The following is a 13,995-nucleotide window of genomic DNA, read 5'->3' as shown; positions in this document are numbered from 1 at the left end:
CTAGTGTTCCCAGAAGGGCATCAGCAACTTTCATATTTATTGAGTATAATCTGCCTTTTGCATTATCCTCTTTGAATTCTACCACACCAATAATAACTCTAATCGTACCATTAGCAATTACCTCCAAGGTTTCCTGCCAGTTTCTCCTTTATTACTACCTGGTAGATGTTCACAGAAAGGCATTTTCCCTCTTTTCCCGTAATCATGGATATACCTAATCTTGGCCTATTTGAAATATGACCAAAGAAGTCAAAAATCTTACCGATAAACTAAGAATTTATACTTGTGAATGATGTATTTACACACAGAAAGAAAATGTATGATTCAAAGCACGAATGGAAGTGCAAAAGAGACAATAGGGTACTTTATCTTTCTGTGTTGTCCACATCAGCATAGAGATGTGTTGCAAATTTAGCTAGTTCTGACATGCTCCAGTTGATCTGGTGGGAGTTTGGATCACGCAAAGCCTTTGCTAACATATTAGACCTTGGGCTGATTCAGGCCAGTTGTAATTGAAGTTGGAGTTAGGTCTTAACAAGGTTGGCTTTGTTGGACCTACACCGATAATGATGGAGAAACAGAGCCAATATTATCACTGCGGACCAAGGCTGACTAAACTATTCTGATTGCTGTTAGTTCAAGATTTATCCCTCTGCAATGTAGAAAACTGTTAACATAATTTTAAGATTATTTTCCTTGGCGTACGTGGATCTGGCTTTCACTATGCTGTAAAGAGCAGCAGCCGCCTCCCTCACCCGCCTCCTCCTCCCCCCGTGCAGCGCATGGCTCTGGAATCTAAACTGCTACAGATCCAAGTGTTGCCCAGGCTGTTATCTGTTGTGGGCCCAAACGAAAATTCATTACTCCAGATACTCCTGCATGCTGGAGCTCTGGTTGCTGTCTAAGTCTCTGTGTTGTGGCTGAGAAACCATCTGAGTAAATCAAATGAAATAAAACCTCTATTAACGAAACCTTAAATATCCAGTAGCTCGCCATTTATCACGGTCAAACACCCTTACTTTGCAAAATGTCTTTGCTTTGTACAAATCTCTGTCTCCCACGTTTCTTCACCATTGTCACTGCTGCTCAGAAAATCGAGACTGAGCTGGTTGCCTGCATCCCGAAATGTTTTTGAACCACATTGTTACATGGGATAATTGTGGAAGTTGACCAGTGCCAAGCCACTGACAGGATCAGGGTCCAGCTACAAACCAAACCCTTAAAATACGGAGAGAATCTCTGACTATAGCGGTCTGGTTAGCACCACTTGGGGAAAAAAAAAAAAAACACAAACAAGTGTTGAAAAAACAATTTGATTTGACTGTAGAGTAACTGAGATTTTTGCAAGTGAGGAACTGTGGAGAGCTACTATCCAAGGAACTTTCAAGTGGAACAAATTGGGATTGTGCAGTCAGAAGAAAATGCAGACTTTTAATAAAAAGCACACAGAACCTGAGTCAGTCTGTTGCATGAAGCAAAACACCATATAGGGGGTATAGGACTACAGTGTCCTGACAGCAAGGCAAATCCCCTCTGAAAGTGCTCCCTCCCCACAATCTCTGCAAGCAGCCACCTTGAGTTAGACTTAAAGATTTTTTAATATTTTTTTTACCTTAGAGACTACAAATTAAGTTGTTCAAAATCTATTTTGTAAGTGCATAGGCAAAGATAGTGCTTACATTGGGAAGAGGGTTATTTTCCAGAGGAAAATTATGGAAACAAGACAGTGTGGGATATTTCTAACTACCTTACATGAGCAGCAATACATGTATAGAAAGAGGGAAACCTACACTAGCAGGGATCGAAGGGTTGCAAACTGGATGACTTAGTGATTCTTCTCGTCCCTGATTCCTGAGAGACTGTGGAAAATAAAGCTGTAAAAAATTGTTGCATGGATTTAATTTCATCATTTGCTAAATGAACATCCTTCCAACATCTGTTATATTCTAAAGTATTATTTGCTTTGCTTATTACAACTTTCCGTGCAAATATGTATATATACACAAATAAAAATTGTCGCCCTTCTTAAAAACACTTGGAGATGATACAATCTACCGAGGAATTAGGAGCATCCAAATAAATTTCCCACCCCTGCATAACATCGCCGGGACCCCGATGGCATTCTCTGCAGAGATAATATCATCTCCAAATGCAATCAGAGTAATTGCGAACCCCGTGAAAGAACTCTGAATGTAATTAAATAAAGGAAAGGGAGGAAAAAAAATCCCTGTAACCTTGGAGGGCTGGCTGGAATCCGGAGTGGAATGTGCTCGCTCCGGCGCTCACTGCCCACCCCACTCACGTCCCGCGCCCTGGGTGAGAAAGTGCCGGGAATGAGCTGGGTGTAAAAGCACGTTTGGGCTGAGGATTTTTAGTTCTCTCCAGCTTCCTGCGGGGAACCCCGTGGGTTTGGCAGCAGCCAGCTGTGAGCTCACACCCAGCGCGACTGGCCAAGGGCGGCAGCGCGACACGCGAGGGCTCCGGTGCAGCGTCACGCGTGGGGGAGCGCGGCGTGTCGGCTGCTGCGGCCACCCGGGGGAGGCTGAGCTGAAATCGCTGCTCGCTGAGGCTCCGAGCTGGGTCCCATAGAGACCATCTCCCATCTCAGGCATCTTGCAGAACTAAACCTAGCCCCAGACAGCTTTACCAGATTGCTGCGTGGATCAGTCCCCCGCCTTCATTCTACCAAGTAAAAATAAAAAAGACCTTTAATCTCATTTCAATATTTTTTTCTGAAAAAAAAAAAAATTGCAGTTGATGAAAATTAAGTTTTCTTTAAAGAAACGGTTTGAGAAATAAAGAAATCATCCAGATGATCTCACAGAGTCGGGCACTATCACATTCAATTTGTACTAAATTTAAGTCTCTAACTCAAAAGCGGTTTATTGATTGATTGGTTTATTATATCAGCCTGGATAATCAAAAAGAGATGGGCAGCTACGGGAGACAAACGGCACGATCGCAAAGCCGCGACCATTCAGGGGGCTCGGGATAAGTTGGGAAAATAAAGATGGGAAGCCAGGTGGGAAAAAAATAACTGACAGCAGAAAATTGTGATTTGAGAACTGCATCAAGCGTGGGACACATCTCCACACTGCGAATGTACTGCACAAAGAACAGGATTTTTACAGGAGCTCCGTTTGAGCACTGGATAATTCAGTATATCTCCCACCTCACATCCCCTCTGTATTTTCTAGATTGGTGGAGGGAAGGAGGCAAAACATCGAAAACGAATGTATATGAAAATTGACAAATAAAAGTAAAATGCACGTATAAACTCAGCTGCGTGTTTATACGGGGAGACGGGTGTGCGTAGGCAGTCTCTGGGAATAACCGGGTGCTCGAATCTCAGTCAATGCAGGAGCTTTTAGTTTATAACTCTCCACACATTATTTTCCGCTCTGGGGTGAATCATTTTGATGTATTCATAATCCAGACAAGCAGGAAGGTGTGTGCGATAATTAAAATTCACTGCAGCAAGTTCGATGGAAACCGTTTGCAAACGGAAAGACGGAGCCCGGAAAAAAAAATTTGAGGTCATAGATTCTCACAGTTTTTTTCTCTTTTCTCTCCCTCTTAAAAAAAAAAAGAAAGAAAGAAGGAAAGAAAGAAAGAAAAGAGAGAGAAAGAAAAGAGATCTGCGAAGCCCCAGGGAGGCTGTGCCGCTTGCCCTCGGGGCGCTGCGGGCAGGGGACGCGTCGCTGCGGCCCCCCGACGGGGCGGGGACTTCGGGCCGGCCTGGCGCCCGTCCGTGCGCTTGGCTGGGGCCAAACCCCGAAGTATTTTGCCCACGTTATTTTTCCGATGGTGGATTTAGGGTGTCCCTCTGTGACGGCTCGGGACGGTCCCGGCTCCGAGCGGCACAGCACCAGCAGGTGCCCAGGGTTTCTCTCCTCGGGGCCAAATCCTGCGCTCTCGGGAAGCAGCGCCGAGAGGAGCAGGGGCCGGCCCTGGTCTCCAGGACAGAGCGGGACCCTCTGGGGTCCAGGGTCGCCTGAGGGAGCCCCCGTCACTGCACAGAGCAACCGGCACCCCCGGCGTCCCGCTCTTCTTCCCAACGAGGGGCCGTGCATCGTCTCCGAAAACCAAGTCTCCATCCGATCCCCTTGATCGCGAGTTTTCTGCGTGTAAATACAATCTATCTAACCGCGCTTTCCTCCCCCAAAGCTTCTCCATGTGTTTATTTTAAAAGTTATTACCTCGGAAAAAAAAATCGTTTTCAGTCCTTAAGGGCAAACTTGTTAACTTCTTTGAGCAGGGAGACATCTGATCTCTCACAACTATCCCCTGCCTCTTGCCAAACAGAATAAATATCTGATCGTAAATGAAATACCTGCGTAGAGAGAGGGAGAGAACAACCCTCGGCGGGTGGGAAAGGAGACGCTCATATTATGCAATAATCACGGTTCATTGTACACTCACTGTCTTAACGAGTGGATGACACTGGTGCGATAAATAGGAACCATTGTCGGGTGACACAGAGGACAATTATAACGCGTGATTGCACTTACTGCCCATTTCCCGCACCGAATATAATGTCACTTTGCTTCATCGCATCCACCTTCCCCGCGCACCGGGGGCCGGGCGCTGCGCCGGGCTGCGCGTCCCGCCGTGCCGGGCGGGCAGAGCCCTCCCCTCCCCGCCCGCCCTCCGCGCCGCCGGCCGCAGCCTGCCCGGGCCCGCGGGACGTGTCGCCCCGGGGGGGGCGGAGGATGCTCCGCGGAAGGGTTCCCCCCGCAAGCCGCCCGGGAGCGGGATCCGCAGGTAAAAGCCATCAGCCAAAACGGCTTCAGAAAGACTCAAGAGGAGGATCTAGATCGAAGTGTCGGTAACCAGACCTGATCCCTCGGGAGTTCTGATGTTCAGCACGTTTTAATTCCTTTATAGCGTCTGGAGATAAATGCATAATATCCATCATTACAACGCCTTTCTCTTGGCTCCAGGTCTCATCTGGAGCAAGGCGATGAGACAAAAATCTCCCAACATCTGACACATTAAATATTATCTCGGCGTACACCTCGTTTCGGGGTAAAACTTGGACTTGATGCACGCTCTGATTCCATTTTTCTGCCTTTCTTTCCAGTCAAATCGGGAGCTTATCTTCCTTTCTTAAAGGACTTCCACACGCCAGCCTCACGGTGGCTCGTTAAAAAATCTCCTCTCTTTAGAAAACGGCTTATTAACCAAATAGATCATAAAAGGAGGGGGAAATGTTTGTGAGCTTGTCCCTCACGGAGAATAAACGCCCTCCCCACTGCCCGCGGGCGTTTTGCCCCTGTGGGTAGTCTGTAAAGGACACGGGCTGGTGCTTTACGTGGACTGGGAATATAGAGCATCACTCGTGTAGCGATCCGAATGGGCTCCCTCCTGATTTACACCAATGTGGAGGGGGCTGGAGAAATCGGACAGACCCCCCTCTCCCCCTCCTCCCTCAAGTCACCGGCACCAGCTATCACAGAATAATTATGCTCTGGCATTCCGTGGTGGCGATGCTGCCCGTCGAGGATGCTGTGTCAGTGCCTGCCCGTGGCCTCCCTCCGCCCCCGGGCTGGGAAAGGCGAGGCGGAGGTGGGCCGAGGGACAGCCTGGAGCCCTGGGGGGGGAGAGGGGGGGACGGGAGGCGGAGCTGGCCGGGACGGGCCGTCGCTGCTGCTGCTGCTGGAGCCGGTCAAACTGCACGGCCACTTCCCCCAGGAGCTTCCCTTTCATCTCCCCGCTCCTGGCGCCTGCAAAACAGCCTCAGTTTGTCTGCAACGTCTCTCCTCCCCCTGCGCTCCCTCCCTCCCCGTCCCATTCCAGCTGAGAGCCCCAGGACCGGGGCTCCCAGAGCCCTCCCCGCTGATTCTGCCGGAGGCGGAGGTGGGGGGCGGGGGGCACCGGGGGGTTAGGGGCTTTCTGGGCATCCTTGGGGTGCGGCCATGCTCCATGCGGCGGCTTCTGACGGCGGCTCGGAGTTGGGGGGCACAGGGGCGTGGGGCTGGGAAAGAGCCCCAGGGAGGGGCTGCCGCGAGAGCCGGGCGGGTCCCGCCGTGCCCCGACGGCCGAGCCCTTGGGACCGCCTGCCCCGGGAGCGGGGTCTCACTGGGGACACGAGGTGGGAGACCGACGCAGGGGAAAGCCCCCGGACTCACGTCGGTTCCCCGGGCCGGGAGAATTCCCTGCTGGTCTGAGGCTGGGTGGCTGCTCTGGGGCAAAAGCCTTAATTCCTAGAAATTTCTCCAAACCCCTTCTCGGCGAGGTTTCCATCCCGGCAGTCGGTGCCGTGTAGGGCTTCACTCTCCTATGTTTAACTGACAGGGGGAGGATGCAGAGGAGGGGTGAGGGAGGAGAGAAACCTCCAAGTTCAGACTTCAGACAGAAAATGCTCCAACCTCGCAGTGGGCTAACATTGAAGAGGGTAAACGCCATGAGCAAACCCTGCCATGCTTTGCTCACCCGGGTGCCCCTGTGGCACCCAAAAGCCAGCCAAACCAGGCTGGATGATCCAACTTCTGCTCAGTGCTTCACAATGCCGAGAGAAGCTTGTCTCTTGGTCCCCCTTCTTCCTCCAGCCTCCCAAAGGATGACAGCGCAGAGAAGCCTCCCCAAGCCCACGGAGACAGTGTGCAAGTTTGCACACCCAGGCTACAGCCAGGCAGCCGGGGAGAGAAGCGGCACCCAAGGGACGTGATCGGTGTCACCATGACCTGCCCTCCTGCGAGCTCTCCTTCCCCAGGCGCCCTTCCAGCGAGCATTGACTTTGGGAGCACAGTATAATTATCTGTAGCATTTTCAGCAGCCCCACAATGGCTTTCCACGGGCGGTGCATTGTTCTTTGACACACATGTATTGTTCCTGCATGTCCATCAATTCTCATTTACTTGTCACGGTGCAGGAAGCATGGAGAAGGGAAAGGAAGGAGAGGCGGGGGAGAAGAGGGACAAACTCAACCCCACTGCAGCAGGAGAGCTTGCAAGGCCAGGGCTGGCTGACTGCAGTTCTGCATCTCTCTGTGAGTATCTCCCAGCAAAGAGATGAGATCTCTGTGGAAAAAGTGATGAACTGGGGATAGCAAGAGCAGCTGGAGATGCATCGCTTTGTGGATCAGCTATTACCTTCACCCTGGAAAAAAGCCCGAATCAGGGCTCCCTTGTTTGAAATGTTGCAGGCTGCCTCAGCTGGGTTAGTTGGGCTGAGGCAGTGAAAGGCATCACCTCTCTTTGCAGATCTGGCCTGGCTTTAATCTTTAACCCATCGAGGTCTGCAGTAACACTGCTAGGAATACGTAATGAGCATGCAAACCCTACTATTAGCTCCAGTGATGAGTGGGGTTTTGTAACACAGCTTCTGGTACACGTCCTCCCACACGCCTTCCCACAGCACAATTGCATGCCGCGGTCCCAATTTACCATCAGTGGCACCAGGCGAGATGCTATCAGGGCTAGGGCAGCTCAGATGCTTGTGGGTTGGCCGGGGGGGTTGATGACCAGGGCTGTAAGGGGTCGGGGGGTTGATAACCAGGGCTGTAAGGGGTCAGGGGGACCCCTGGGCCTGGCATAGCACACTCAATACAGCCCCTTCCTCAAGATGCTCTCCAGCCTGGCCTGGGCGGAAGAGTACATTCCGAAGAAAATCCACATCAGAACAATTCCTCTCCCAAAATCAGCTCCCAAACAGGGAACAATCAGCTTTTGCTCTAGGAAAAGGTATAATCACCCAGGCTGTGGAGGGAGTCATGATTTGTGTTAGCAGGACTGGGGACTTCCAAGACTGCTGCATGGGCTGGCAGGAAGGTCGGGAGTCCAAATTGAGCACAAGAAGAACTAGTGAAATCCTGCACCTTTTGTGGAAGGGATATAACCAAAACTGTGTGGGGAACAGAGTCCTGCAGCGGCCCAGGACAGAGCCCGCAGCTCCGTCCGAGCCGCTGCTGAAGTCAAGGCATGGGGTGAGGAGCTGTGCCACATAGCCCCAGACCTGGGCAGAGGCACTGCTGCCTTCCCAGAGTATTCTGGTTTTTTAGAGCCTCGGTTATAAATAACACCAAAACGGCTCCCAAACGCTGCGTTTCCTGGACGTTAAAAAAAAAAAACAAAAAACAAAAAACAGCGAAAGTTGCGGGCACAGCATGAAATCACACCCAGCATAAGACTAAAATAATTACGAAAAGAACAATATGTATTTGCTTTTATCCGTGCAGTAATTAGAAACGCTTTTTAAAGGATACTCTTTATTCATACCACTGGTAGGAAGTCAGAAAGTGAGAGAATCGCTTTCATAGCACTGGTTTGATATGCCTCTTAATTAAGGGCTGCATGCCCCTAATTTATTGAAACTCATCTATTCATCACGTGTGTAATTGACGCTGGAAAAAATAATAATTACACATCTAACCTCTGCACAATGGCTTTGCCCGACTTAGGTCCTGCTGCCGAGGAAACGCAAACAAAAACCCCCTTTTCGGATGAAAAATGAGCGGCGCGGAACAGGCACCCGTGCTTCTCCGCGGGGCCGTTTCGCTGAGCGAGGGTCCAGCATCCCGCACCCCCCAGCCCCGTGTCCCAGGAAAAGCACCTCGTTTCTAGGGGACGCGGCCAGGGGCCGGGCAGACCCCGGTCCGGGAGGGCCGGCGGGGCTGGGGAGCGGCGGTACCCGACGAGGCGGCGGGGGCGAGGCTGGGGGCGGGGGGCGGTGGGGCCGGGAGGGCCGGGCCGGCGGCGAGAGGAGGCAGAGCCGCGATCTTCTAAAGTTTCCTCTTCGCCTCATCATCAGCCTTAATTACCCCGGCGGTTTTTTTTTTTTTCCCCTTGCTTTGGTATGATTACAGCCCTGGACGGCTCTTTAATAGCCCGGCTCCGCTGGCTGCCCGTGTCATTAACTACTAATTCATTGCGGAGCGGCCGGGGGAGGGGGAACACCCCAAACAACATCAGCTCCCCCCCCGCCAAAAGGAAGCTTTCTGCCCGCCCCCCCCGCTCCCGAGCCAATGGCATGAGTCACCCCGCGACGTCAGGCCCCAGCGCGGGCTCTGATTGGCCCGCGGGGCGTTTACTCCGCTTCCCAAAGGAGGAAAGAGCCGGGGAGCCCCCAGAGGGGGGAGAAAAGGGGGGCGGCACCGCGGCGCCTCACTCGCGCAGTCCCCGCGCAGGGCCGGGCAGAGGCGCAGCGCAGCTCCCCGGGCGGCCCCGCTCCAGCCTCCCTCCGCACCCCGCGATGGCTTCTCCTTCCAAGGCGAAGGAGGTTTTCTCCTCCGACGAGGAGGGCCCGGCGGCCGGCGCCGAGGAGCACCACAAAGTCAAGGTGTCCAGCTTGCCGTTCAGCGTGGAAGCCCTCATGTCCGACAAGAAACCCCCCAAAGAGCTGCCGCTGGCCGCGGCGGGGGGCAGTGCCGACGGGGCGGCAGTGGGCACCTCCAGGAACCTGCTGCTGCCGGGCCACGGCTCCCGGGAAGCGCACAGCCCCCCCGGGGCGCTTACAAAAACCTTCGACACCGCTTCGGTCAAATCGGAGAACTCGGAGGATGGCACGTCCTGGATCCAAGAGGCCGGGAGATATTCCCCTCCGCCAAGTAAGTGGCCGGGGAAGGGACGGCAGAGGGCTGTGGAGGGCTGCGCGGGGCTGCGCGGGGCTCCGGGAGCCGCCGGCGGACGGGGAGCGAGAGCGGGCACCGCTCCGGCCCCGGCCCCCGAGCTGCGCTTCTCCCCGGGCTCCGAGATGCACAGGAGCACTCTAGATATATGCATATATATCTTAAATTTAATATATGTATTTATATCTATGTGTGTGATTATTATATGTATGTTACGTATTCCTTCATATACATGTTATATTTATATATTTCTACAGTTATACATTTATATATATGATTATACGTCTGTATATAAATATATAATGTTTTTAAAACCATAGAAAGATCAGGAGCTACGTCGGACTAGCTCCCTTTCCCGACATACGACTCGCCGGCTGCCAGTTCGTCCATTTATGTTATCCCGTTGCAATGAGAACTGGAAATTCTCCCTGTTCCCTTCTCCCTTACACCAAACATTGCAAAGCAATCTCGTCGCTCTTAAATACTCGGGAATTGTCCTTTCCAGCCTTGCGCGCTTTATGCGCGCTGACTCCCGCCGCAGTCTCTCCTGGCACGGTGTGTGTTTCTCTCTCCCTCGTTGCATGCAGTCTGTCAAAGTTTTCTGAGCTGGGCCTGACCTCTTTAGCCCCTGCGATCTCTCCCGACCCCGTCCTCACCGCCTTAGGGACACGCGAGCCGGAGGTGACAGGTCACTTCTTAAAACCTTTTTCTGTTCGAGCCGCGCTGCTGTGTCTGAGCTGAGTTGCATTTTGCTTTCGGACAGATCCCTTTAAAAAACAACCAAAAAAAAATCAATTCCTTTAAAAAAATAAAAAGCCCCAAAACTACCTTCAAGAAAAGGTGAAAAACGTCGCTCGGCAGTGCTAGACTCTGCCTTCCCTTCGCCAAGAGCCTTGGCGGCTGTACACCTGTATTAGCACATCGATCTGCTCTCCTCCACCCATCCCTAATTTGCCTGATGTAAATTAAATGCGCTGCTTTATTTAAGTTAATTACTTTACAGACGCGAGCTATTGAGCTGGGCAGTCTTGCAGAATTTGCTCCTGTCATCTAATATTGCAATAAGAAGTTTAGTGCTGTTACTGCTCCTCTTTTTTGGGGACAAGCACTTCGATTACGCTTTCAGCCGCTTCCTTTTCTTTGCTATAACCCCGAATTAATTTGATTTCTAACGTGCTGGGAGAGGGCCCGCGAGACGGGACGGGAGGAGAGCAGCCCGCCCGTGTCATTCCCTGCGCAGCTCTGGTTTGCGATTTTCATGTGCCCTCAAGTATGCTGGAAAAGCGTGAAAAGAAGCGTGTGCTCCTACCCGGACCCCCTCCTCTAACACTGCCCTAAACCCCAGACTTAGACAAGGCCTGATCTTCTCCCCGTACTTTTTTTTTCCCCTTCGCAATTCCTCCTCTTTCTCTGTTAAAATCGGCTGTTGTGAGATCTGCAAAATAGATTTGTAAAGGGCTTCAGTAGCTGGGGAGTTCAGGTCCGGTGATTTCAGCGGGATTTGGGGCGAAAAATGATCATCAGGGAAGGGAAGGGCCTTCGTCATCTTCCTGATTTCCCACCTCCTCGGCTGTCGGCCCCCTCGGAGCTGGGGTGACAGCGAGGGGCAATAACCATTTCTCCTGCAAGAAGCCCGTCTGTCCGTGGAGGGTTTTGACATGAGACATAGCTCCTCGATTTATTATTATTAATATTACGGGTGGGATGAACCGGGGAAAAAAGCTGTAAACGTTAGATTTCGAGCAACACGGAGAGAGAAGCGTATGCAAGTGCTGATTTTTGTCCGACGTTGGCCAGAAAACGCAGGATAAACAGGAAAAAAAAAAAAAGAGCGAAACAAATCGCTACAGCGAGTGCTTTGAGGACTGGCACGGGATAAATAATTACAGGGTCTGCGGTGGCGACGGTCCCGGCTCCTTATCAGAGTTTCGCAGTCACTTGGGGGATGGTGAGGGAAGAAGCTTGTGAACGTTTGGGTGTATTCCGGGAAAATATTTGTCCGGGATTTAATTTAAAAGCACGTTTTTGCAGTTTCCCCCGTGCGTAGCAAAAGCCGGGCCGGGCTGGGCTAACCCGAGAGCCGGGACAGGCGCTGGGACGGGGAGCGATCCCCCGAGGCACAGCCGCCCTTGCAGACCCCATCCCTCCTGGAAGGAGCCCCCTTGTAGCTGGGTCTTTGGAGAGCTTCACTTTGAGAAAAGAAATAGGTTGCGTTTAAAAAGAGAGTGGTAGTGAATTTAGTGTCGATTTAGTGTAGTGTGAATTTAGGGTAGTTTTAGGAGTGAACCAAATGTCACGGTGAGCACCTTAATTATTAAAATACCCCTGTGTGATCATAAGATGGTATTTGACAAGTTGTTTTGTAAGAGGTCTTTATTTTTCGTGTTCACTATCTAGAAGAAGAGTAAGGAGAGAAATCCAACTTTTTCTGCTGTAGCCGTTTTCTCCCTCCCCTTTCTGACCTTTTAAACACTTTCTTCGTGGAATTTTTTAATTGCATGATATTCACTTAAACAGCTTCGTGGTCCAGTTTATTTTATAAAATAGAAGAGGAAAGTGAAAAGGGTTCAGAAAACACGACCTGCAAACACTGACAAGCGTTTGAACCAGACACTACAGCATGTACAAAATTTAGCAGCTTCTTAAGAGCAGCCTCTGCATCATTCTCTGTGTCAAGCTGGGGAGCCAGGCTTGTCGTATGCCCCTGGAGTGATCTGAAACACCACCAAATTGCTAAGCTTTTCAAGTCAGATGTACACTTTTTAATTATTCTTTAGATTGCAAAATTATTAGTGAAATGCAAAATGAATCTAGAGAGAAGTCAGCGATGTGCCACCCCAGGCACATGTGCCTAACCTGGTTGGGGTTACAAGGCAAGCACAAAAGGTAGTAGATTTCCTGACTTGTATTGGCTACAGATGCTGCAGCTATGTGAGTTTTTTTTTAATTGGCAAATGTCATAAAAGCTAAATGTTGAATGAAAAGTGCACTGCTTTTTTCTTTTTTTTTTGATACTTGTTGAAAACCAGAAAAGACTTCTTGAAAAGTTGTTAAGTAGAGGTAAAACTTGCTCTTGATTCCAAGAAGAGAAGAAATAGCAAGAAAAATGCCCAGATGTCAAAACCACAAAATATATCAGACCCACTTCTTCAGCTGTCAGAAAAAAAGATAGGGTTGAGTTGTTACTCTTGGTGGAGAAATCCTGGAGCGGGTCTGGGCTGGGCTTGTCTATTGCACCACTGTCCTTCTGTGAATCTCCTGCTATTGCATATATGTTTGTCTTGTGCTTTGTTGGAATTACTCCTCCAGTTCTGCAGCTACCAAGGGAGCTGCTTTGTGTGCTCTGGGCCCCTGTGATGTGACTCCTAAAGCGATCTGCTATGAGTGTATCTGTGAATCCTTTGTGTCCTGTTTGCCTACAAGCTGTCCTTTTGAAATCACTGAGCATAAATTTCACTTCCCAGGACATCTGCTGAAGTCCTGTGAACATAGCTTGGGCCAGGAAGAGATTTCCAGAGCCACTTGCAAAAGGATCCCCTGTTTTGAGTGTATCACCTGGTGGCACTCTCCCTTCAGATACCCCCCCTTTTCCCAACCCAGCCCTCAACCGCAGCACATCTCTCCAGAGCACCCAAGTCTCCCCGCATTTGTGATAACCGGCCTTTCCCTTCCTTGCAGGACACCTGAGCCCCACTGCCTGCACCCTGAGGAAGCACAAGACGAATAGGAAGCCCCGAACCCCATTCACCACTTCCCAGCTGCTGGCTCTGGAGCGCAAGTTCCGCCAGAAGCAGTATCTGTCCATCGCCGAGAGAGCCGAGTTCTCCAGCTCCCTCAACCTCACAGAGACCCAGGTCAAAATCTGGTTCCAGAATCGGAGGGCCAAGGCCAAGAGACTGCAGGAGGCTGAGCTAGAGAAGCTCAAAATGGCAGCGAAGCCCATGTTGCCGTCGGGGTTCAGCCTCCCTTTCCCCATCAACTCTCCCATCCAGGCTGCCTCACTGTATGGAACATCCTACCCTTTTCACAGACCTGTGCTTCCTATCCCTCCCGTTGGACTCTATGCTACTCCCGTTGGATATAGCATGTACCACTTATCCTAAGAAGATCAGAAAGACAAAGCGACAGTGAGACAGACTTCCTGGTGGATCATGTCCAACCCTGAGAAGGCAGTACCCCAACCAGTACTGGCCGTTCTTTCTGCACGCTTCTATCTGCCATCCTGAGTGTACGGGAATTTGCATTAGCAAAGCAAGGCATCCTGTATGCTACGGGTTGGGTGTCTTCTGAGAGTGCTCTGAGCACTCAGAGTCTGATCCTCAAAGAAAAAAAAATGTAAAAACAAACAAACAAAAAAAAGAAAAAAACATTTGAGCAAATGTAGGGTTTTTATACAGTGCACGTAAAACTAGAATAAAAAGGAATGG

At 50.8% G+C, this 13,995-nt stretch overlaps 1 protein-coding gene across 1 annotated transcript; it reads left to right on the top strand.

Annotated features, from left to right (window-relative positions):
* The first annotated feature begins 9,192 nt into the window (after positions 1 to 9,192).
* Positions 9,193 to 13,671, top strand: MSX2 (msh homeobox 2). Its single transcript, XM_068409478.1, has 2 exons — positions 9,193 to 9,547; positions 13,247 to 13,671. The coding sequence occupies exons 1-2, from the start codon at positions 9,193 to 9,195 to the stop codon at positions 13,669 to 13,671; spliced, it is 780 nt and encodes a 259-aa protein (XP_068265579.1).
* Positions 13,672 to 13,995: the final 324 nt, after the last annotated feature.

Source organism: Nyctibius grandis, chromosome 10, assembly GCF_013368605.1.
Source record: "Nyctibius grandis isolate bNycGra1 chromosome 10, bNycGra1.pri, whole genome shotgun sequence".
NCBI lineage: Eukaryota > Metazoa > Chordata > Aves > Nyctibiiformes > Nyctibiidae > Nyctibius > Nyctibius grandis.
The sequence above is the reverse complement of the archived record's forward strand: the minus strand, read 5'-3'. Positions and strand labels throughout refer to the sequence as shown.

What these genes read in the sequence shown, in the direction of transcription:
- MSX2 (XM_068409478.1), top strand. Translation starts at nt 9,193, where the DNA reads ATGGCTTCTCCTTCCAAGGCGAAGGAGGTTTTCTCCTCCGACGAGGAG. An exon ending in GAGATATTCCCCTCCGCCAA is followed by an intron (nt 9,548 to 13,246) that starts GTAAGTGGCCGG and finishes CCTTCCTTGCAG; the next exon opens with GACACCTGAGCCCCACTGCC.